The following is a 22,464-nucleotide window of genomic DNA, read 5'->3' as shown; positions in this document are numbered from 1 at the left end:
AATACAAATACACACCTAAACCGCCAAAATAAGCCTTATGAAATCTAGATCTATACACACACATGCATTCCTGGCCTCCTGCCCAGATGCAACGCAAGATCGTGATCTAGATCTCGAACCCCTTGCACGCTGCATCTCGCCCACCACAGCTTTATATGCGATCACATTTTTGCTTCCTTCCACCTATCCTCCCGTCACTCCGTCTCCTCGCAGTCGTCCACCCCGTAGCAGCTGTAAGCAGTTTAGTGAAGCAGTTGAATAGATCAAGTTTAATTCTATCTTGCCTCTAACTAAAAAAAATTAGAATGCAGGTAAAAAATAAATATCAACAATATATAATAATAGTGGGTATTATAACTATTATTAAAGCTGAGCGTATTTCTCACATACTTCAACCAATTTTCAGCGTAAACGAAACAGCACAGATATCAACACAACAAAGCCATCTAGCCTCTTTCCATTCATTCTACCCATCGTACATCTCAGAAGCGAGCAGCGGGTGATCCCCAAGATTTGACCTGCATACAATCAGTACAGCAAGGATATTTTGGAGCAATATTGCCTACCAGAAATCGCTATCGAATCCCCACTGGTCAAAACTTTCCCAGTCCGCCTCACTGAATCCCACAGCAGAATCAGAAAAGGGGCCATCAACCTGCCTCTGCGCAGCTGGCGTGATCGCGATCTCTAGGATTGACTGTAGTACACGTTTAGCCTCACAGAATAGCTGATAATTCCCATCACCGGGCTCAAACAAAACATCGAGGTGTGCTGTGAGTACGGAAAGCCCTTCTATAATCTGCATTCGGGACACAGCTTCATGTCGTTGAAGGAAACTATTGCTGGCGTGGCGCAGAAGATTCAGCGCAAGGACACCGGCGGCGGGGAGAGCAAAAGATGCTACCTTGTGTCTTGTTAGCAAAACTCGGGGAAAGAGCGCAAGTAACCTACTCTCCAAGCTAACGAAGTGTGCGCAAATGTTGATAACCTGTCTCTCCGTATCATTGCATCATTCACCCAGCAAAGCATCTCATAGGCAGTTGACAGGGAGCCCAAACTGATCTCCCGAGTATGACGTGAAAGAGCTCTCTCCGCCAGGAATAAAGTATGAAGGTAGAAGAGCTTGACTAAGATCAGAGTATCAAGCTGTTTGGGTGAATAGCCGCTGTGCCATAAAGATTCTCTCGGACTCTTGAGCATGGCTGGTAGAGAATCCCAAGCCGCTTCACACTCTACTCTAATCCTGCTGTGATGAGTTTAGCTACGTATCATCAACGTGAAGGACTTCTTACGATATAGTATCGGGCACGTTTGTCGGGTGCCGACCTAGCAGGACTTCTAAAATATCCTCTGTAATTGTTGCGAGTATCATTGACCATCGTCGACCCGCATGTTTCCTAATCTCTCCTTTGGTATTCCAACCATTGCTGTCAATCTGCTGCATCTCAGTGATTATTTCTTCTCTTCCGTACTCATATACTTCCTCTTCCAGATCAAGCGGAACGTGAATACAGCAGAAGCGTTTGCTTATTCTCGGCGGGCGGCCTAAAAACGTCGCGAAGCTTATATCCGCTCCATATATCCTCGCAAATATGCGTTTTCGGAGTTGGACCACAAAAAAGGGTGTTTTGGGGCCTTCGACGAGCTCTTCGTGGAGACCAAGCGCAAATAACGCACTGATGGCATCGTGCAACCGGCGCCACGTCTTGAAACCTAGGGCTGTGAGTTCTACAGCCACATTAAGGGCGTGGATTCCTACTTTGGTCTCCATCGAACATGGAATGTAGAAGGAAGTTGAGATGAAGCAGCGTGATGTGCATGTCGTTTAGGTTGTCGAAGGTCTCGCAAAATAGCAGGCAGGTATCGCTTGCCTCAACCAGTTTTGAAATGAGGCGCTGTCGTTCTACCTCTGTGGAATCGATTGATTGCCAGTGTCTGTTTTCTATCGCGATCATCCTAACGATGTTAGGGTGTTCCATAACAGCGCGGTTTACTGTGCTACTTACCCAATGAATGTTATTATTATACCAATGGTCTCCCAGCGCAAGTTTGATGCGGTGTAGAGAGAATAGAATTCCTTCACACTCATTGAATCACTAATGTCGAAGGGCTTGGTGCTATTATCAAACAACCTGCGAGACATGGAAAGGACGCCATTCACTTGATCGGTGCTTTGCTCAATCTCAGCCATATCGGCGGAGAAAGACTCTTGGAAGAGAGTTGCACATGTGGAACCTAGAAACTGGTCACTGCTGTGACCTCCCCATTCGGAAAATAGTATTTTCGTCGCATTAAGCTTCCGTAGGTTTAAGGCAAGGGTTAGCACGTCTGCCCCATTTTGTATTCGTTGAAGATCCTGGGTGAATTGAGCGGTGGATCGGGCAACTTCTCTGGCTAGACTTGTGTTTTCAGAGCCTAGAGGTGCAGTTATGCATTGTTGATTCTCATCATTAAGTTCGTGTACGACCGCCTCAAAAGACGACGACCCGAGGAAGCCTGGGTTGGGATATAGCCGGGCTTGTGCTGGAGAGGATAAGGGCACGGTTGGAGGAGACAGCCTATAAATGGGCTTTAGAACGGGCTATAAAAAGCGGAACGATCTTGAATGCAAAGCGCATGCTTACACCTGGCTCCTCGGCGACTGAGAAGCGACTGAAGGCCTCGAGCGCTTGAAGGGGTTCTCGCGATAGAAACATGCAGCAGCGTTCCCCTTTCGCTCACAGCGAGAGCAGACTGGCTGCACATGATCGCATGCGAGTTTTTGAACTCTGCAGGGATCACAAGAAGCCCTTAGACGCTTCTTCATCCTGCTTGAATGGCTCAATGACATTACTCCGGCGTGAGTGCGGTTTTGTAAGTCGGAGCGGAGGATCGGAGAGAGTGGGGTACTTCGGAAAAAGTGGGTTAACCTTATCTAATTATCTAGTACGAAGAGGAATAGATAACGGAGTTGCGCGGCAAACATAGCTTGTGCAAGACAGATAGGCACGTACATTCGAGATTTATGCTTGAGGAACCGCGTGTCGCGGAATTCGCGGAAGTTATGGTGGGGAGGTTGTCAACGGGATGCACGGAGAAATACAAGCGTAGCTGTGGATACTATGGATTGGAGAATTCCACATCGCTATGTTTATTATGGCACCCCCTAGAATATTCTAATTCAGAGCCATGGGATAAATGTGAGACTTCGGACATCGTGTATAACGACAACACAGTCACCCTAACTTGCCTTATCGACAGAGGCTACCTCGGCGAGATGGAAAACAAGAAACCGACGTACTTCAACGAGCTCAAGACTACAGTCTCTAATATAAGAAATGACTGAAAATGTAGGATCACCTATGCACAACCTCCACAAACCAAAGACAGGAGATAGGCACAACATAGCCGGATAGGGATATGTAACCCCGCAGCGGGGGGATGGGCAGTGGCAGCTTTAGTGGGGCGACAAATGGCAGGTAACCAGGTCCAAGATAATGTAACGTGTGTTAAGCACAATTCTTAGTACCTAATAATGACTGCACTAGTATAATCCATGCGACTGCTCGAACGATTTCAACGCTGCGTCATAAACGTAAGAAGGTGTTCTCCGAAGCAAATCATAGCTTGCACAGTAGGGTTCAATTATGGTAATATTACCAATACCAAAACTTGATTCTTGACTAGCAAAACTATACATGGCAACCTTCACCATGGTAAAAATGCCATAAATCGTAGATGCATAGCAAAATTCCTCTATTCGTCATGGCTGATATCAAATCTGGGCGTATTCGTCACAAATTTCAATCAATTTGCGGTGTATTCCGGGTTCCTTACAATGTCAGCACAAGGGTCGTTTAAAGGTGGAAGTCACTTACACTAGCTGAATGGCCTGCGTCTGGAACCCAACACAACCGAGATTCAGGTAATCCTTGATGCAAATCATAGGCAGTCTGAGGAGGGCATATAATATCATATCTCCCTTGGATGATTGTCACTGTATTTTAGTTAGCAAGTGCATTAATCAGTGCTTTGTTTCGCAATAATATACTTGGAATGTGGCGGATCTTATCCAAATTGCTCTTCTTTAAGATGTGGCCATCTTCTAGCCAAGCTCCATTGATAAAATAGTGGCATTCTAGCAATGCATGCGATAGTGACCAATTATCATCATTAATGTTTTCGAGGCTAGCTTGGTTCACTTCTATTGTTCCTATAGACATGTCCCACGTATTCCACGATCTCGCAGCAGCGATCTGCGTCTCCCTATCGCTGGCTGTGAGCAGCTTGTAATACCCTGTATATGGAGTGTCTCTGTCCTCTTCAGGTAAGTGGTCAATGAACTTATCGAACAGGTCTGGGAAGATGCGCGCCGCCCCAGCACGTCGAGACCAGTCGAGCTCTTCCTTTCGCACAGTAAAAATGCCTTGGACGATAAGAGAGCTAACGAGTTCAGGATGCTCTTGTGCATAGAGTAGCGACAGCGTAGAACCCCAGGAACCACCAAATACGGAGTGCCATTTTGGAATGCCAACGTGCTTGCGAAGAACCTCGATATCGCTGAGGATGAACTCCGTCGTGTTCTCGCGGAGTTCTGCATTTGGAGTGGACTTGCCTGCGCCTCGCTGATCGAAGAGCACGACACGATAGACAGCAGGGTCGAAATAAGCAGTATTGGCTTTCCCGGTTTGTCCGCCAGGACCACCATGTAGATAGAGTACTGTTAAGGTTTTAGAAAGCGACATTATCACGAGTTGTTCACTTACCTGGCTTGCCATCCTTCTTGCCATACTGTGAATAATATAACGTATGGATGGAGCTTACATCAAGGAAGCCATCATCAAAAGCATCCTCATGGGCGTATCCAGGAATGCATCTCGGTGAAGCCATTGTAAAATTTAGCAATTCGAATTGGTATGCTGTCTAACATAGGAACAAGACCGAAAAAGGATAGATATAATGAAGAAAAAAAAATCGACTTGGATATGGAACTCGCTTGCGGATATAACTCTCTAATATCGTTAACCAGAGGATGGAACGACGCCATGCTATCAGCATGAGTATCTTCCAGGCTGCTGTCAAAGTTGGGGGGTTTAGGTTCCAGCAAACCTGGTCCGGAGCTCGTAATCCTGGTTCGGAGCTGCCAATTCTGGTGTCGGAGCTAACAATCCCGGCTCGGAGCTCGTAATCCTGGTTCGGAATGTAATCGTCAACTCAGGGGCAATGAACATTCACATCAAATCAAGGCCAAAGAAGCAGGTGTGAGGACCTTATCATAGTGAGCCCTTGTAATACTTATTTTCATGGTAACCAATTAACAGCAGAGGCAGCGCATCTTCATCAGAAAGATGTGTTCAGCATTGTCTAAAACCCGCAATGTTAACTGAGTTATATTATGCGATGAAGATGCACGAACTAGTGCGCTTTGGACAATGGGGGAGACCCTTGATATTGCGCTGCCTTCCATAGCCTTTCGTGATTGCGGTAGTATTGCTCCGATTTAGTCTAGATGTATCTGCTAAAAGTCCCACTGTGTCACAAACTCTTAGGGCCAACCCATTTGTGAAGTTACTATCAGAGGCTGTTCACTTTAGAGGCCTTTTGCAGCTACGAGTGCACCCCTGCTTCAAAGCTATCCCTTCACTTGGATTTTTTAAGGGGTGTCGGAAGCAATGAAAATGATACTGGCGACAGACTCTATCAGCTGTGTGACCACGATGTTGAAGGTGTGGTTGGTGTATGTCTCAACGAAAAATATTGCGTGTGAAGAGTTGGAGCGGGACTATTTCTGCTCGAGCGAGAAACGGATGCCCCTTAGTGATGTCGACTACTAGCCCAGTGATTATAATGAGGCCTTTGTGGATCTGTGGAGTTTGTCTGGCACGTGTGATCTTATGCACACTTCCGTCATATGCTATTCCGCACCTCTCCTCATAACCAAAAACAACTACAATGCTTCTTCATATGCTATTCCGTAAGGTACGGTCCAGAAGTGACGTTTAATTCAGAAAAACTCACAGTCATATAAGCAGTAGGTATTACGAAAGGGGACAGACAATGTAAAACTGAATGATTAGATTGTAAAAAATAGAATCAATATATTATTGTCTAATATATAACAACTCTCCAAGCAACATCATTTATGGTATATACTATCTGACCAAGACTAGTATATTCCTTAATCCCCTTCAATCCCGGAAATATCAACACATCTAATGGGTTAGGAACCGTTGTGCACCCCAATAATCGTCGCCGAAGCGAACCGGGGAGATTTTCACTGGTATTCCAGCACCATGGGCTTCGATCATCTCATTATTCCCGATGTACATTGTAACATGATAGATGCTACTTGAACTGGTAATGTTGCTGGCATAGTACATAAGATCTCCAGCTTGCAAATCAGACCGAGCAACATTTGTTCCATGGCCAGTGAAGTCCGCCTGGGAGCCTGCGTCGCGAGCAATCGTGATACCATGTGCATCGTATAGAGTATGCGTTAACCCAGAGCAGTCAAAGGCAAAGCCTGATGCGCCACCCCAGAGATAGGGGCGGCCGAGGAACAGCTTTCCAGCTTTAACGAGGTCATTTCCAGTAGGATATGGGATATTTGAAACTGAGCCGTACACAGTAGCATGATTCGCAGACAGGTATGCTGAGCCTCCACCGGGCACTGCAACTTGGATCAGTCTACCAATATGTGCTATCACTGGTAGGCGCGTGTCGTAGGAGATTTCGAGATATTTCTCTTTCATCAGAGCATCGCGGTATAGTGGTGCGGTGGCCACCTTGTTGATCGCTGCAAAGGGGTTTTTCGACTGTAGCTTGCCGTAGCTAGAGTCGAGCGACACTTGAGCTGTTGGAACCCAGCCTGGGTAGCCAATGGGATCCTTTGGTGTTGGCTGGCCTATAGCTTCAATCTCATACCATCCGTCCTGTTCGCTGATAATGCCAACCTGAGCGCCGTAAAGTGCTTGTGTCTGGGTACGGCTTTTGTCGGTGAGATCTAGGTACTGGCTGACATTCATTGAGCTCAACCAACCGTCGATATCGGCTGGGTTTGTGAGAGCGGGTGCATCAACCAATGGCCGCGGCTTGCTGGAAGTGGTCCATAGCGTTGCAACTGAGACGCTGATGTACCCAACCTGCTTGGCAGCTGTCGCACGCTCAAGAACTATTGATGGGAGTGCGGTGACCACATGGTTAACCAAAGCGAGAGCGAAAATAATATTGATCATCTTTGTTTTGTTTGTTTAGAACTAGGCTTGAGGTGCTGGACATGAAATCAGAAACGACGACCATTAGATGGTATTTATTACTTGTTGGTTCTTGTCACTTGCAACTTTAAGAGGTCGAATATAGCTCCGATACTAAAGATATTGTTAGTTGGAATAATCTTGTCATTCCTTATCTGGTTGCCAAAGTGTGAATTCCAGTTACTAGCTCCGAGCCAGGATTGTCAGCTCCGACACTAGGATAAGCAGCTCCGAACCAGGATTATGAGCTCCGGCGGACCAGGATTGCTGACTTAAACGCCCATCTAGGTTTCATAACTCGGGGAATTCTTGTGCTACGAGTTACAAGTGTAACTTTTTGCATATTACCCCGGCAAAATCTAGACCCAAGCTCCTTTTAGCACCAATTTAAACAACAAGGGCCGTAAATGATACCCGATCCGACTACTAGAGGTGTCATTCCAAACCCATAGTCTGACCGCTAGTGAAAAGGCACAATGATAGCTAGATAGTTACTATTTAGCTCCTTACCATACTCTTTTACTATGGTATAGATTACGCAGTCTCCGAAATACAGTTCACCTTCCTAATACAGCGAGAGTCCTGGCAGGTGTCCCTTCGTATCTGTATCTATAGCAGGGGATACACTCAACCAGACAACTTATATAGCTTCTAGTCGCCATTCAGAACATGCATCTTTAGACATATCCTCTTCCATATCGAAGACGTTGTAATGGGTGAGCTTTCGTGACTTAAACGTCCCCGCGGAGAAATATTTCCTGACAATCCACAGCTACCAAAGATATTGACCAATTTGTTGATGAGAAGGGGACATCTTCGTCTGGCGATGTCCAAGTTTTTGATGTGACAATTGACGAGCACGGAGACATTCCTACGGAAGAGGAGAAGGCCACCCTTCGCCGTGTGCCCGGAAGCCTTCCTGTCGCGGCCTACTTTCTTTGCGCTATCGAATTCGCTGAACGTGCATCCTACTACGGCATCTCATCTTTGATCAGCAATTTTATTAATCGGCCAATGCCTGTAAGTGGAAATGGTTATGGCGCCCCCCCACGCGGAACTCAGCAAACTGCCGGAGCACTCGGTCTAGGGACAGTCAAGGCGAACGCTGTAAATCAGTCGTTCAGCATGTTGGCGTATGGTCTTCCGCTTATCTTTGGCTACATATCGGATGTGTATACCGGACGCTTCAAGCTTATTTGCTGGGGCATTCTTGTTTTTGGCATCGCCCATGTGTTAATGGTCGGCTCTACTGCGCCATCACTTTTGGCTAGCGGTGGTGCTAAAATCCCATTCTTCATTTCTGTATATATTCTGTCTATCGGCACTGGTATGAAGCTTCTTCCCCATATATGCACTAGTATTGACTTTGGCCCTGCAGCTATGTTCAAACCAAATATCGCGCCGCTACTTCTTGATCAAAACCCTCATACGGTACCCAAGATAAAGGTCTTAAAAAGCGGCGAAAGGGTCATTATTGATCCTGAGGCAACTACGGAGAGAACCATGACCTGGTTTTACCTCATGATTAATATTGGCGGAATGATGGCAGTGGCTACTGCATACTCAGAGAAGTATGTAGGATGGTGGTTGGCGTTTGTACTGCCACTTTTCTTGTATCTTCCGCTTCCTTTTCTAATGGTACGTCCCTTCTCTCCTTTGTCTGCCCGATGGCTTAAATTTAGTCACTTTGAAATCTTTAAATTTTAGTCTAGATGCTATATGTACTGAAACTGATCTTCCTACAGTTTTGGATCCGCAAACGTCTCATTCTCTTCCCACCAGGAGGCAGCGACCTTCCTAATGTCTTCCGTGTGCTGGGCATTTGTCTAAGGCACGGTGGTATCATGAAGATAGGAAGACGCGGATTTTGGGAATCTGCTAAGCCGTCCGTTATTGCGACCCGTGGACTCAATATCCCTACTAGGTGGAATGATGAATTTGTTGACGATGTTCGCCGTACATTCCAAGCTGCGGGCATTTTCAGTTTCTTCCCGATCCAGTATCTTAATGATAATGGTATTGGCCAGGCTGCGAGCTTTTTGTCGACAATGTTGACGACTAATGGGGTACCCAACGATGTTATCAGCAACTTTAATTCATTGAGTATTATCTTATTTGCTCCAATTATTAACTATGGACTCTACCCACTGTTACGCCGCCAGAATATCCATTATGGCCCAGTCGCTCGTATCACTACTGGCCTCGCTATGTCCACAATAGGCGGCATGGGATACACTTTGCTTAACTACTATGCATACAAGTTGGGACCGTGCAAAGAGTTTGGTACGAGCAATACCTGCGTTGATGCGAATGGCGTCTCTTTGGTTGCTCCTATTACTATCTGGGTATGTATCCTTGTTTTATCAGGAATCATAGTGCACTACAGAATGCCCTGCTGACAAAATATTAGTGGATAGCACTGCCATATGCCATTGGTGGTATCTCTGAGCTATTTATCAATATTCCGGCCTATGGTATAGCTTACTCTCGTGCCCCAAAGAATATGAGAGGCTTGGTCATGGCCCTCAATCTCTTCAACACTTCAATCGCATATATTATTGGCCTGGCTTGCTCGTCAGTGATAAAGGACCCCTACTTAACCTGGGATTTTGGTGGACCATGTATCGCAGGAGGAATCCTTACTGTTGTATTCTACTTTACGTTCCGCCACATTGACAAGGAAGAGTACACACTCAGTAAGAGCGGTGACTATCATCTGACGACAGAAGTATCGGGTAATATCGTCACAGATACGGTGCTGGAAAAGTCTAAGGGTTCTCTTCTGGCTGTCACCGAGGATGAGAAACTTGGCATCTCCCCAAAGATTTAGATAATAGCATGTCCATACGTGGATTGTACTAGCAATCGGATTCAGTTTCCATTTGTATAATTTCAATGTAATCATACACTGTCATTTATGGTTTAAATTGTTATTAAAATAAGACGTAAGTAAGGTGCCGTATTTATTTCTATCCTAGAGGTACACCACAAGCCGTAGATCCACTCCACAACGGCAAACAGAATAGCTTTTGATAACTGTAACCCTTTGCCAGACAATTAGAGAAGGAATTAGGCACTAGATCTCATGAGTTTAAATCCATAACAGTAGCATCGAGTTGCAATCCAAAACCTCTTGCTCAATGCTTTCAATAGACTACAACAATGCCTTCTCCGTTATTATTCCCTTCCCCAGCAATAATCCTGCGACATCCTCAGCAATCCCCCAAGATAATTCGACTCCTCTGCCTCCAATGCCATACGCATGGATAACATTACGAGTTCTATTACATCCATCTGCACCTACCACACCAATAGTTTCAGCTTCGAGCCTAAACCCGCCCTCCCGCGCTGGCCGGCGTCCCACAATGTCCCTAACTACATCAAAGGTCTGTGGCGTACTAGAGGCAAAAGGAAACCACTTTGCTGCGTTTGACAATAAAGTCTGTCGGATTTCCGGCATGGGGTTCGGATTCCAATCATGGGGCTGTTTGGTGCCACCAATGATAGTACCACCCTCGAGCGGCCGAGGGATCGCGAATGACCAGGATCCATCGGAATTTTGATGGGTGATGGTCTTCGAGCAGCTGTTGCGGACAAGACAAGTTTGACCTGCGAGCAAAATTAGTTTCCACTGATGACGCTTGCAGATACACCAACCAGGCAAGTTAAGGGACGGAACATACCTCTAATGATGAACGACTTCGGATCTCCAAAGCCCATACCAGAACAATTAACCACTGTAGTCACATTCGGCTCTAACAAAAAGGCTTCGTCTAGCGCAGCCAGCGTATATCCTCTAGTCCGGCCGCCTTTGAGGACAAACTTCCGTAACAAATATGCTGCGTACACGGGCGAGTTAACGCAGTACGTCCAGTACCGAATGCCTAGACGCACAGCAGAATTTTGAATCTCATCGAGGCTGAGTCGCTCGAACCCCCCCTGAAGATGCCCATAAGCGCTCTTCGAAACATCCGCCACCGCATCCAGATACTCCGGTGGCGGCTTCTGCAAATACTCCTCTCCAGGCAAAAACTGCACACCACTCGCAGCGGGCTCTTCAGCGGCGATGTGTTGGAATACGTCGTACGTTCGTTTTGCCCAGGCTGCCTCCTGGACTATTTGGGGAGTTTGGCCAGGTACAGGGCGATAATGGGCACCTGCCCAAGGAGTGGCATAATTGATTGAAGTGGTATTGGGAAAATCCCGAGCAACGATGACGACCGATTGCAAGGGCGTCAAATGCTGCTGAATACACAGAGCAGTGCTAAGGCCGATCACTCCAGCTCTAACGGAGAGATTAGTCAGCACAGTTCTTGACAAGATCAAGGCTGGGAACGAAAGGGAGGGAGTAAGTGAAGAGTATAGCGGAACACGTACCCGACAACTACAATGGTTTCGGGCTGAGGCATCTTGGTGAAGTATATTCCCTTAATCAACTACTCAGCAAGTGCAAGTTGGTTACTCAGTGGATGGTAACTTGAGTTAATCTCAAATATTCGTATTGCCTAAACCTGCCAACCACAAGTTTACAGTTCGCAGTTTTAGTACGTACTGCTTTACCTTTTGTAGCTTTAGTGCATACTACGTCGCAGTTCGGAGCTCGCAGTTCGCTACATACAAAACTTCATACTAAAAAAACTAGGCTAGACTAGATTGTGGCTAGTCTAGTATATTCGGAGTCTGAGCAAACAATCAAAGAACGACATCGGAGAATGAACTAGCGGAGAATGTAGAAGGAAGTGGGGTAGACAATGTTAACAGGCCAATGAAACTCGAGCACTCATTGGAGTTTCGTAGTTTCGGAGCAGAGTGTTCAAGGAACGCCATAGTTGTAGCTTACTTCGTATTAATGATATTCAATTATGATAGTGAAATGAGGGGTCCTGCAGGGAGATAGATAGGTCGTGCCAATGGGACGCTTAATGTAGGTAAAAATAGAGGAATCGTTCTTCCCAGCTTTGAATATTTATATCTGGCCGCTGCCACTGCGTGAGTCTCAATCCTATCTCATAGGCTTAGTCCCATACGTTTGAGCGACCGATCACAAACGCTTTAGGCTCCAAACCAACATGAGATTGTTCAGCATAGTTGCTTCTACGAGCCTCGTGCTTATCCAAACGACGGCAAACCCTACCGCTGCCAAGAGCGCTAATCATGGCAATATACTTAGCTACAGTACCCCAGAGTCCGTAGGTATGGATCCTCTGCCTCTGCAGCAGATGATCGCCAATTTGACAGCATACACCACCCCGGCCGACTACGGCAGGTTCTCTTTCGATGCGATTAATCCAATCGAGCCCGGTGGAACTGTTCTTGTCGGCCACAAGAATACCATTGTCAGCGCCTTTGCGTTCGGCAAGAAGAATCTGTATGCGGACGCCAATGGCACGTTGCTGCCGCCTCATCTACAGGAGGCGGCCGACCTCGATACCATTTACGACCTGGCCAGCCTGACTAAGATGTACATCACCGTTGCGACTTTACGAGAGATAGACTCAGGAACGTTGCAATTGAATGAGACGGTGACGAGATACGTGCCTGAGTTCGCCGTAAATGGCAAGTCAAACATTACCATCCTAATGCTGCTTACCCACACGAGCGGCTTCGCTTCCGATCCTGTGCCCTCTTTGTTTTCTGAGATATACCCGACATATGAAGAGAAGATAAAGGCCATTGTCACCCAAGGGCTGACAAATCCACCGGGAAGCAAGTTCCGGTACTCCGACCTGAACTTCATGTCCTTGATGGTTATACTCGAGAGAATAACAAACCGGCCCCTCGATCAACTGGTAGCAGAATTCACCTCCCTCCTAGGTATGCAGAACACATTTTTCAATCGAGGCAATGTGGAGGGCCCGAAAAATCCGTTTTACTGGCAGTCAGCGCCACAGGAGTTTCAAATAGAAGTTCTCGGCGATGGCGAGCCCCAGCGACCCCAGCCTGTGCGAGGGAGCGTTCACGACGAGAACGCGTGGCCTTTAAATGGGCAGGCAATCGATCGAACATCAGATCCTCGTTAACATCCACGTCTCCTCCCACGATCCTGTGCGAGACTACGGGCTCTGGGGACTGTGAATTCTCTTCATACCTTGCCTCTAGTCTCCTGGAATCCTGCTCTGACCAAATCGAACGCCCCTGTTATTGGCTGTTCGAGCTCTATTGCCAGTTTCCACAGAATCTCTCCCGCTTCTTGCTCGTGCCTGGAGTCGTCTCCGTGCTCGGTCATGGTGCCGCAGGATAATCTCTTCCCGCCGTGTAAGATTAGCGATTGTTCGAGGGAACACCTCCGATATCTCTCGTCGGGATGACATTGTGTTGGATTGCTTGACTTGTCAGTATTGTAAGATCTACCTTTGCATCCGGTTGCCACATGTTGCATCCCTCCCAGGAACGGATTTCTTCACTGTTTGTAAATAAAGATGAATTTGCCTTTGTTGTTCACCCACTGCAGAAAACAAAGATCAATGGAGCTTTCGCGATGTCTGGACCTTTAGGGTCCGACAAGCTAAGGAAGATTCTCGTGAACATGGAGTTACCGAAAGAGTATTTTTGTGGTAATCAGTTCCATTTAGAAGGTAAACTACTCGCTTTCATCGTCGAGATACCGCCTAGGGTCCACTCAGATGCCCCGAGAATCGATAATGCCATCTGTTTCCGAAAGTGGAACGGCTCTGATGAGGCACCGAGCCGGTCAATGACTCGCCGAGATTCCATGTCGCTCTCCAACTCCATGATGATCCCTTCATCACAACAAGAGTTCCAGAACCACTTCAAGTCCATCTTCATCGTCCCATTGCTCGCCCACCACAGTAAACCCATACTGATCAATCAGCGCCCTCGATGGCAGATTGTCTGGCCGAACTGACGCACGAACGACATTCACGCGCGAGTCTCCCGCAGCAATATCGAGGAGGATCTCAAGTGCAGCCCGCGCATGTCCCTGCCGTCGACACAAATGATCAATGGCATAGCCTATCTCAACCATCCCCACCTGGTCCGGCGGCCCATGGAACCCCGCACGACCTACCACAGCGCCAGTCGCCATGTCCACGAGAAGCCGAGTCACCCAAACGCCATCCCCAGGGTCAGCAGTGACCTGGTCACGCCGCATGCCCCACACGCCGCGGCACTCGCTGGAGATGAGATACGGCGTTAGGTGGTGCGGGGAGAGGCTGTTAGCAGACTCAAGGTCCCCGTTTGCGAGGGCTTCCAACACGGGAAGCGGGACCTGGATTAGCTTGCGCCCGGAGGCACCTGGCGCCGATGATACCCACTCTTCCGATATTTTGCTCATGTTGATATCGTGCGGGGGATGGTGTAAGGAGTCGGTCGGTTCTTGACTTCTTGTCAAGCTTTCGTAAAGCAAATGCCTCTCAGTCTCATTATCGGCATGGGGGATTTAAAGTGCAGACAGATTGCATTGCACTGATGTTATGGATGTTGACTTGCATTATAACGAACAAATTGGAAAAAATAACTTCATATATTGTGAGTCACTCGCATCGTTACTCAGCCAGCTTGGCACTTTGCAGCACAGCATCTCTTTGGAAATTCTCAATGTCCTTCATGGCTATTTGCGGCCAGCAAGTCTGACAGCCCTACTTGGGCTGAGATGGTAGTAAACCGGGGTAACTTTGCAGTATTATACCAAAGACTAGGCATTCACCAAGCATTCATGGTCGTGACGCTGCCATAGACAAGCTTCCGAATACCTTCAATTTTTGGACTAATTAGGAAGGTCGGTTTGTCTTTTCAACCTATTGGCCGATTCGTTGTATAATTAGTGGGTGGGAATGCATCATTTCGTCATCCCGTCCTATTGCGCGGAAAGACCGAGACTCCCGCCAACCAGCGACTTTCCCGATGTAGCGAACGACGATGATCGCTGTACAGCCACGAAGGCGCAATATTCAGCGCAAAAGTCAACGCAGGCGTTGGATGTCCGCATGCACAGACAATTAGTTACCGCCTCCCTAATTCAAGCCTTTGCCAATGCCGCTTGAGAAAGCCAATTCGTTGGCGTGCCGCTACCCGTTACACCCACTTGTCGGAATGAGGCAGGTTAAACACGGGATGCGGGGACAGCGAAGAAACAAACGCAGAACTAATCCCTGCGTTTGAGATTCCCCATCGTCAACACACCGAGATCCCCCACTTCCTTTGCTTGTCACCAGGCAACGATAGCATTTACCCATGGTTTATGTCTCAGTAGCTGCCGCATACAGCTTAGCCGCAACGGAGCCAGCAAAGATGCCTCGGCGATCAATGCCTAGAAGGGGTGCGAGATCCGCAACTGTGGCCCATGATCATCATGAGAGAGACACGAAAACGTGCTGCATGTTGTTGATAGGGCAATATACATGTGAGCTTCCGTTCACCTATATGCATTTATATACGTCGACGATCTCCAAAATCATTTCTGTATCCCAATTGCATCTGTTGTGATACTTTGGCTATTCTGTGCTGGCAATCATGCAGACTATCCGTGCTCTCTTGCTGCTCCTCGCTGCGTCGGTGGTGACAGCCGCCCAGAACCCGCACGAGAAGGCTGCAAAGTATGTGCAGAAGAGATCAGCGGAACCCATGGTATCAAAACATGCATCGCGTGCGGCGAACTCTGCTCACTTCCTGAACAAGAAAACTGCCAGTATGACCATTTGCCCCTTGGCTCCCAGTATTCCGTGGCTGATCACGTCTAGAATTCGCCGTCAATGGCTCTGCATTGCCAGAGGTGGACTTCAATATTGGGGAGTCGTATGCGGGCACCCTGCCGATTTCCAGCAAGAAAGATGACGAAAACAGATTGTGGTTCTGGTTCTTTCCGTCTTCGAACCCAGCGGCGAAGAAGGAGATCACAATTTGGCTCAACGGTGGTCCAGGCTGCAGCTCCTTGGACGGCCTGTTCCAGGAAAATGGGCCTTTCCTATGGCAGCCCGGAACCTATGCGCCATTCGCAAACCCATACTCATGGGTTAACCTTACCAATATGATATACATCGATCAGCCAGTCAGCACGGGTTTCTCACCCGGCAGTATTCTCGTTGACGACGAGAACGATGTTGCAGAGCAATTCATGGGTTTCTGGAAGAACTTCATTGATACCTTTTCTATGCAAGGATACAAAATATATATCACGGGAGAAAGTTACGCTGGGCAGTATATCCCATATATTGCGAGCGGTATGCTGGATACGAAGGACGAGAAGTACTTCAATGTGAAGGGTGTTCAGATTAATGACCCTTCCATCAACACAGACGACGTCCTGCTCCACGGTAAGCACTCTCCAATCCATAGCAAAAGAGTACCAAACTAACAATTGCAGCACCTATTGTGCCTGCGCTGAATTACTTCAACAATGTGATCAACTTGAACGAGAGCTTCATTGCAAACATCACAGCTCGCGCAGATAGCTGTGGATACACTGATTTCTTCAACAAGTGGACCACGGAGTTCCCGCCATCTAGCAAAATCCCCGCCGCTCCCAGCTGGAAGGAGCCCGGCTGTGATATCTTCGATGAGGTCTACAACGCGGCATACTATGAAAATCCCTGCTTCAACATATACCACTTGACAGATTACTGCCCATATCAGTGGAACTTGCTCGGTTTCCCATCTATGGCCGGAGGACCAAATAACTACTTCAACCGCACTGACGTACAGAAAGCCATCAACGCGCCACCAACAAACTACATGGTCTGTGGAGGTGGCGACAACCTCTTCCCTCACGGTGACAAGTCAATCGAGTCCAGTCTCGGCCCACTCCCAAGCGTCATTGAGCGCACGAACAACACAATCATCGGCCACGGCATGCTCGACTTCCTCCTCTTCGCCAACGGGTCCCTTATCTCCATCCAGAACATGACCTGGAACGGCGCCCAGGGTTTCCAGACGTCGCCCTTCAAGGAGCAGAACTTCTATGTGCCGTACCACCAAACCAACGGCGAGATCCTCCAGTACGCCAACGGTATTGAGACACATGTGTTCACTGATACGGCAGGTGGTGGTTTCCAGGGTGTGACGCACACAGAGAGAGGTCTGACGTTCGTCACGGTCAATTTGGCGGGGCACATGATCCCTCAATATGTGCCAGGAGCTGCATATCGGCAGTTGGAGTTCTTACTGGGTAGAGTGAGCAGTTTGGAGCAGAGGGGAGATTTCACGACCGGGCCGCAAGGTCATTATACGGGGAATACGTGATAATACAAGGGATGCTTTCCAGACGTCACCAGCGTTGTTGGACAATTGAAAATATACATGCTATAATATAGTAATATGACTACCACAGCATATATAAATTATGTGGCAAGCTGAGATGCGAATGTAGCTGCTACAGTCGCCTTTCTGTCTACCCTTGGGAACCGTGGTGGGTTCGTGATAAATTTATCTGGGTTCTGGATCGCCCCCGGTTGCCAGAATTCGTACTCCATCCATCCCTTCTCCTACAAAGTGTCAGTACAGTGGTAAATTTATGAGGAATACGCAAAACTTACAGTCATCTGCTCATCCAATGCCTCAATATACTCACCCAGCTCAGGCTGCAATGGAATAACCCCATTTTCAAGCACATAGTTGTCCCAAAGCACGAGCAGCTCCTGTAATAACTTCGGGTTCTCGTCCGCGAGATCGTTTACCTCTCCAGGGTCAGTTTTGAGATTGTATAACTGCCACTTCTCGGTTCCCTTCGGCTTAGGGATGAAGACTGCCTTCCAGTCTCCTCTGCGGATGGCGCCGCGTCCGAGGAGTTCCCAACCCTGGACGAACTCTTCCTCGTGGATCCTCTCAGCGGTTCCCTGTTTACGTCAGTGGATCTTTCGTGAATACGCATCATGCGATAAATATATCATACCGTTCCCCAGGCACTCATAGATGCGCCTCGCATCGGCACGACTTCTCGGCCTAACCATTCCGGGGCAGGATGCGATAACCCGGCCATCTCAAGGATCGTGGGCGCAATATCCATAACAGTTGCAAATGCATCTACTGTCTCGCCGTTCTTGAATCCAGGGTAGCGCGCAACGCAGGGTACACGGACACCTCCTTCTGTTGGGTACGCCTTGTACAACCTTGAGGGTGCGGTGGACGCCTGTGCCCAGCGGGGCCCGTACCAAACGAATGAGTTGGCGTTTCCGATGTTCTCTAGGCTGTTGTCGTAGTACTTGTCAAGATGCTCTAACAGTGGTCCTCGGATCATCTAAATTTTTATTAGATGCGCTGTTTACCGGACTTTATTAGAATCATACCGGATACGCCTCATATGCTGCACCTTCGGCTCCATTGTCGCTGAGGAACATAACAAATGTATTGTCAAGCTCGCCTTGCTTCTCCAGCTCGTCAAGAACTTTGCCAATGTTGATATCCATGGACTAATTGGGGGTTAGCCGATGATATCCAGCCCGAACAAGTCAAACGTCTCACCTCAACCATTCCCGAGAATGCCTCCATGGCGCGGCTCGACTTTGCCTTAGACTCATCACTCATTTCTTCCCACTCCTCATTTTCGTCGGCAATAACTGGATGTGGAACTGTCTTGGGATCCATAAGGCCCAGCTCAATCATTTTAGCAAGACGAGATTGGCGCAGCGCTTCCGGTCCGTCCTTGTAAACATCGCGGTAATTCGCAACGAGCTCCGGGGGAGCTTGAAGCGGCCAGTGGGGAGCCGTGAATGGAAGGTATCCAAAGAATGGGCGCTCCGTATCGCGGTCTTTGAGGTAAGTAACCATTCTGTCTGCATAGTAATCGGATGAGTACCAATCGCTCGGCAGCTCCTTTAGGTATTCGTTATCTTCCAAGTGCACGGCGATGTGGCTCGTCTGCATGAATCCAGGCATGTCGTTCTCACTGTTTGGAAATATGTCAGTCATGAAAAAGACAGCAGTAATTAAACTCACGATCCCGGAGGTTGGTATGCGTAATGGTTACAGCATCCCGCGAGCATGCCCACGGACTTTTCAAAGCCACGAGTCGTTGGCGACCTCTCTTTGGTGCTTCCGAGATGCCACTTCCCAGCCATGAAAGTTTCGTAACCGCCCTCTTTCAGGATTTCAGGCAGGGCAACTACTTTCTCGTTGAGATAACCCTCATAACCAGGCATACCTAAGAAAATTATCAGATATGCTCGAAAAAACAATGGGATAATTAATTACGCACCTCTCTGTGGAGCGGTAGAAACAACTTTTCCCTTCCCAGCAGCTTGAGCTGAAGCCTTTGACCACTCAATTAGGTTTCCCAAACCCGCAATATGATGGTCTGTCCCTGTCATAATCATCGCTCTAGTTGGAGAGCACGCCGCTGCAGCGTGGAAATTCGTGAATCGAACTCCATCTTTGGCCAGGCGATCAATATTCGGAGTTCTGATCTCCCCACCGAAACAGCCTGGGTCTGAAAAACCGAGATCGTCGGCAAGAATTATGAGAAAGTTGGGTTTTTTGGTAGGAATTCTAGACATGATTGTGATTTTTGCACTGTCAATTACAGTTTAATTACATAGAATTGACAATTATAGGTTGAGAAGGATTTCTCCAAAGTATATATATTTACCCCTCTCACAATAAAACTGCCGATACCCTGAGGGGTAACTCAAGGAGCCCTTATCATCCGAAGCCAAATGGAAGTCGGCCTCCACCACCATTTTCAGCACCTACCGCGGCCGAGCGTCGTCGGAAGTCGCTGTGGAGAATCTCGGAACTCGTCGAACGACGACGTGGATGTCGCTCGCGCTAGCTTAGCCCGCCCCTAAAGAGAGACTACCGATTGCAGCTACCCCTGGCACGGAGGCCCCCGCATGAAATGGGTCGCTGACAGCAACGCCAAATTATTACTAGAACGAAGGTCAACGCGTGTTGAAGGCATGGCTCCCTTGTTGGCGGATATCCTCGACGTTGCCTGGATGGAGAGCACGCCATGGCGTCTTTGGTTTGTGACATCTCCGAGCGATACATAAGTTGCAGTAATTCCCTTCACTTGCTCCCAAATATTCGTCAATCAAATAATCTTGGACCCTCAGGAAATATATCACAATGGGTACTGCGCTGGGTAACTTTCGCGCCACTTATGTTGCGGTTCTTTGCTGTGTTGGGTAAGCTGACATCTTTATCAAACATCCCTACGATTTATACTGATACTGATATGTCCTCAGATCATTTCTGTTTGCCTACGACACCGGAATCGTTGGTGGAGTTCTCACCCTCGCAGCATTCCAGAAAGACTTCAACTATACTAAGGCACAATCCAAGTCCATCAACGCCAATGCTGTTAGTATTCTGCAAGCCGGTGCATTTTTCGGATGTTTCGTGATATGGCCCATCACTGCGCGCCTAGGCCGACGCTGGTCCATGGTTATCAGCTCTGCCGTGTTCATCGTGGGCGGAATTCTTCAAGTGGTCAATACGGGCTCCATTGCCTGTTTTTACGCTGGCAGAGTCATATCCGGTTTTGGCGTAGGTGCAGCCACCGTCCTTGTTCCCATGTACTCCGCAGAAATGGCCCCGAAAAACATCCGTGGACAACTCGGGTCTGGATTCCAGCTATTCTTTGCAATCGGCGTCTGTGTAAGCTACTGGGTAAACTACGCTGTGCAAAAGCATGTAGAACCGAGTACGAAGCAATGGCAAATCCCAATTGGGCTTCAGTTACGTGAGCTCCCCCATTGTTCAGAGTCTGTGAGTGTCACATACTAACTGTTGAAATCCAGTTCCCGGTGGCATTTTAGGCTTGGGCATGATTCTTGTCAAGGAAAGCCCACGCTGGCTAGTAAAGAGAGGGAGAAATGAACAGGCCCTCGAAAATTTAATCTGGGTTCGTGGCGGCGACTCTGAAGAGGTACAAGATGAATTTGCAGAGATCGTTGCTGGAATTGAAGAGGAGAGCCGCATTTCAGAGGGCGTCACTTACAAGGAACTGTTGCTCCCTTCCAACCGATACCGACTTTTTATTGCCATCACCATGCAACTCTGTACGTTTCTCCCGTTTGAACTTGTTACTGAAGTATAGGCTGACTTTATATATAGCTGCCCAATTAACGGGCAACACTTCACTTGCGTATTATGCCCCCCAGATCTTTACAAGCGTCGGTGCTGGTAACTCAACGGCCTTAATCACTGGCTTCTTCGGAGTCGTCAAAGTTGTAGCAGTTTCAACCTTTTGTGTAAGTCAACTTATCTAATTCCTAGCCATGATCTGACCGTGGTTTAGCTTTTCGTCGTTGGTAGAATTGGCAGAAAGACTGCTTTTATGGGCGGCGCTGCAGCTATGGGAACGTTCATGCTTATTATCGCCATCATTGTCGCGAAGTTCCCCCCAGGGAAGCCTGGAGACAGCATATCACATTCTGCTATCGCGGCAGTTCTCATGGTGTACTGCGAGTCTGCATCATACAATCTGTCTTGGGGGCCTGTTGCATGGTATGTGCCCCACTCTAGCTTTCCGGACGAAGCTAATGTATTATTAGGATATATCTTGGAGAAATATTCCCCACTCGGATCCGAGAGATTGGAATTGCTGTCGGAGCTGCGTCGCAATGGCTGTTCAACTTTGCACTTTCCCAGATCACGCCATACGCAGTCTCAAACATTGGGTGGAGAACATTTCTCATGTTCGCTATCTTCAATTATGCGATTATTGTTTATTCTTTCTTCGTGCTGAGAGAGGTATGTTTGAGGCCCTACTATCTACCCAAGGAGAATACTAACAAACTTATTAAGACCGCCGGAAAGAGCCTAGAAGAGATGGAAGAGGTGTTTTTCCGAGGAGACAAAACCCTCAAGGGTGACAATGTTGACATCGATACTCAGTCCTCCAATGAGCCAGGCCGAGATATCACAAAGAATTGATATTTGGGACATGAGAAGCCTTTCTGGGGAGCTAAATAGCGATTGAAGATTCACGTATTATTAAAGTATATTAGAAGCGAATACTCTTGTTTATTTTGTCTTATTTGCAATTAATATCTTTATTTTCATCACCCACCCAGGTTGCAATTACCATTTTTGCGACTTCCGTCCGCCGATATCCGTCCACCATCGCGACATCCGAAGCTGACCCACATTTCCAATTGACGTCAAGTTAGCCGCCATGGCGTGACACTGCTGCTTCACCACTATGCCCTCTGGAGGAAAGTAAACGCCGTAGAAGAACCGGATACAAAGACGCCGTACAGACTGATAGGAGTATAAGGACAGGCATATGTTCACCTGTACTATCACGTGGGATGTAAATAACTCTGCGCTATCGAAG

At 47.8% G+C, this 22,464-nt stretch overlaps 10 protein-coding genes across 10 annotated transcripts; 4 read left to right on the top strand and 6 right to left on the bottom strand.

Annotated features, from left to right (window-relative positions):
* Positions 1–218: 218 nt before the first annotated feature.
* Positions 219–2,843, bottom strand: VE01_05933 (uncharacterized protein). The gene is made up of 7 exons (XM_018275391.2): positions 2,625–2,843; positions 2,007–2,558; positions 1,760–1,956; positions 1,293–1,713; positions 952–1,246; positions 567–904; positions 219–518 (listed from the first exon to the last, which is right to left on the bottom strand). The coding sequence occupies exons 1-7, from the start codon at positions 2,828–2,830 to the stop codon at positions 467–469; spliced, it is 2,061 nt and encodes a 686-aa protein (XP_018129395.2). The 5' UTR covers positions 2,831–2,843; the 3' UTR covers positions 219–466.
* Positions 2,844–3,481: 638 nt separating this feature from the next.
* On the bottom strand, positions 3,482–5,045 carry VE01_05932 (uncharacterized protein). The gene is made up of 4 exons (XM_018275390.2): positions 4,746–5,045; positions 4,031–4,699; positions 3,858–3,976; positions 3,482–3,811 (listed from the first exon to the last, which is right to left on the bottom strand). The coding sequence occupies exons 1-4, from the start codon at positions 4,867–4,869 to the stop codon at positions 3,755–3,757; spliced, it is 969 nt and encodes a 322-aa protein (XP_018129394.1). The 5' UTR covers positions 4,870–5,045; the 3' UTR covers positions 3,482–3,754.
* Positions 5,046–6,103: 1,058 nt separating this feature from the next.
* Positions 6,104–7,352, bottom strand: VE01_05931 (uncharacterized protein). The gene has a single exon (XM_018275389.2). The coding sequence runs from the start codon at positions 7,212–7,214 to the stop codon at positions 6,192–6,194; it is 1,023 nt and encodes a 340-aa protein (XP_018129322.1). The 5' UTR covers positions 7,215–7,352; the 3' UTR covers positions 6,104–6,191.
* A 592-nt stretch (positions 7,353–7,944) lies between these two features.
* Positions 7,945–10,062, top strand: VE01_05930 (uncharacterized protein; the record flags this gene model as incomplete). The annotated part of the gene is made up of 5 exons (XM_018275388.1): positions 7,945–7,948; positions 8,005–8,559; positions 8,611–8,807; positions 8,978–9,577; positions 9,643–10,062. The coding sequence occupies 5 exons, from the start codon at positions 7,945–7,947 to the stop codon at positions 10,060–10,062; spliced, it is 1,776 nt and encodes a 591-aa protein (XP_018129396.1).
* A 99-nt stretch (positions 10,063–10,161) lies between these two features.
* Positions 10,162–11,810, bottom strand: VE01_05929 (uncharacterized protein). Its single transcript, XM_018275387.2, has 3 exons — positions 11,610–11,810; positions 10,916–11,517; positions 10,162–10,841 (listed from the first exon to the last, which is right to left on the bottom strand). The coding sequence occupies exons 1-3, from the start codon at positions 11,639–11,641 to the stop codon at positions 10,387–10,389; spliced, it is 1,089 nt and encodes a 362-aa protein (XP_018129393.1). The 5' UTR covers positions 11,642–11,810; the 3' UTR covers positions 10,162–10,386.
* A 491-nt stretch (positions 11,811–12,301) lies between these two features.
* VE01_05928 (uncharacterized protein) lies at positions 12,302–13,252 on the top strand (the record flags this gene model as incomplete). Its single annotated transcript, XM_018275386.1, has 1 exon — positions 12,302–13,252. One exon carries the CDS (start codon positions 12,302–12,304, stop codon positions 13,250–13,252), a length of 951 nt encoding a protein of 316 aa, XP_018129401.1.
* Positions 13,253–13,977: 725 nt separating this feature from the next.
* Positions 13,978–14,526, bottom strand: VE01_05927 (uncharacterized protein; the record flags this gene model as incomplete). Its single annotated transcript, XM_018275385.1, has 1 exon — positions 13,978–14,526. The coding sequence occupies one exon, from the start codon at positions 14,524–14,526 to the stop codon at positions 13,978–13,980; it is 549 nt and encodes a 182-aa protein (XP_018129417.1).
* Positions 14,527–15,586: 1,060 nt separating this feature from the next.
* Positions 15,587–17,982, top strand: VE01_05926 (uncharacterized protein). The gene is made up of 3 exons (XM_018275384.2): positions 15,587–15,879; positions 15,932–16,504; positions 16,555–17,982. Exons 1-3 carry the CDS (start codon positions 15,705–15,707, stop codon positions 17,427–17,429), a joined length of 1,623 nt encoding a protein of 540 aa, XP_018129418.1. The 5' UTR covers positions 15,587–15,704; the 3' UTR covers positions 17,430–17,982.
* Positions 17,528–19,678, bottom strand: VE01_05925 (uncharacterized protein; the record flags this gene model as incomplete). The annotated part of the gene is made up of 7 exons (XM_018275383.1): positions 17,528–17,671; positions 17,723–18,022; positions 18,079–18,423; positions 18,473–18,595; positions 18,648–19,071; positions 19,122–19,326; positions 19,381–19,678. 7 exons carry the CDS (start codon positions 19,676–19,678, stop codon positions 17,528–17,530), a joined length of 1,839 nt encoding a protein of 612 aa, XP_018129415.1.
* On the top strand, positions 18,609–22,139 carry VE01_05924 (uncharacterized protein). Its single transcript, XM_018275382.2, has 9 exons — positions 18,609–18,941; positions 18,996–19,682; positions 19,736–20,308; positions 20,369–20,865; positions 20,924–21,184; positions 21,240–21,376; positions 21,424–21,632; positions 21,680–21,878; positions 21,933–22,139. The coding sequence occupies exons 3-9, from the start codon at positions 20,250–20,252 to the stop codon at positions 22,059–22,061; spliced, it is 1,491 nt and encodes a 496-aa protein (XP_018129416.1). The 5' UTR covers positions 18,609–18,941; positions 18,996–19,682; positions 19,736–20,249; the 3' UTR covers positions 22,062–22,139.
* Positions 22,140–22,464: the final 325 nt, after the last annotated feature.

This window comes from Pseudogymnoascus verrucosus, assembly GCF_001662655.1.
Source record: "Pseudogymnoascus verrucosus strain UAMH 10579 unplaced genomic scaffold scaffold_29, whole genome shotgun sequence".
In the NCBI taxonomy this organism is placed as follows: Eukaryota; Fungi; Ascomycota; class Leotiomycetes; order Thelebolales; family Thelebolaceae; genus Pseudogymnoascus; species Pseudogymnoascus verrucosus.
Note: the sequence above shows the minus strand (reverse complement) of the source record. Positions and strands in the feature narration are given on the sequence as shown.

Excerpts from the sequence above, each read along its gene's own strand:
- VE01_05931 (XM_018275389.2), bottom strand. The coding sequence starts at position 7,214 with ATGATCAATATTATTTTCGCTCTCGCTTTGGTTAACCATGTGGTCACC.
- VE01_05929 (XM_018275387.2), bottom strand. The coding sequence starts at position 11,641 with ATGCCTCAGCCCGAAACCATTGTAGTTGTCGG. Across the intron at positions 11,518-11,609 it reads GAAACCATTGTAGTTGTCGG|AGCTGGAGTGATCGGCCTTA; the intron begins GTACGTGTTCCG and ends TCTCTCCGTTAG. Across the intron at positions 10,842-10,915 it reads GAAGTCGTTCATCATTAGAG|GTCAAACTTGTCTTGTCCGC; the intron begins GTATGTTCCGTC and ends TTTTGCTCGCAG.
- VE01_05924 (XM_018275382.2), top strand. The coding sequence starts at position 20,250 with ATGGGTACTGCGCTGGGTAACTTTCGCGCCACTTATGTTGCGGTTCTT. Across the intron at positions 20,866-20,923 it reads CCCAATTGGGCTTCAGTTAC|TTCCCGGTGGCATTTTAGGC; the intron begins GTGAGCTCCCCC and ends GTTGAAATCCAG. Across the intron at positions 21,879-21,932 it reads CTTTCTTCGTGCTGAGAGAG|ACCGCCGGAAAGAGCCTAGA; the intron begins GTATGTTTGAGG and ends AAACTTATTAAG.
- VE01_05932 (XM_018275390.2), bottom strand. The coding sequence starts at position 4,869 with ATGGCTTCACCGAGATGCATTCCTGGATACGCCCATGAGGATGCTTTT. Across the intron at positions 4,700-4,745 it reads CAAGAAGGATGGCAAGCCAG|TACTCTATCTACATGGTGGT; the intron begins GTAAGTGAACAA and ends AAACCTTAACAG. Across the intron at positions 3,812-3,857 it reads ACGCAGGCCATTCAGCTAGT|GAACCCGGAATACACCGCAA; the intron begins GTAAGTGACTTC and ends TGACATTGTAAG.
- VE01_05926 (XM_018275384.2), top strand. The coding sequence starts at position 15,705 with ATGCAGACTATCCGTGCTCTCTTGCTGCTCCTCGCTGCGTCGGTGGTG. Across the intron at positions 15,880-15,931 it reads CCTGAACAAGAAAACTGCCA|AATTCGCCGTCAATGGCTCT; the intron begins GTATGACCATTT and ends GATCACGTCTAG. Across the intron at positions 16,505-16,554 it reads AGACGACGTCCTGCTCCACG|CACCTATTGTGCCTGCGCTG; the intron begins GTAAGCACTCTC and ends TAACAATTGCAG.
- VE01_05933 (XM_018275391.2), bottom strand. The coding sequence starts at position 2,830 with ATGTCATTGAGCCATTCAAGCAGGATGAAGAAGCGTCTAAGGGCTTCT. Across the intron at positions 2,559-2,624 it reads CAGTCGCCGAGGAGCCAGGT|GCTGTCTCCTCCAACCGTGC; the intron begins GTAAGCATGCGC and ends GCCCATTTATAG. Across the intron at positions 1,247-1,292 it reads AACGTGCCCGATACTATATC|CAGGATTAGAGTAGAGTGTG; the intron begins GTAAGAAGTCCT and ends AACTCATCACAG.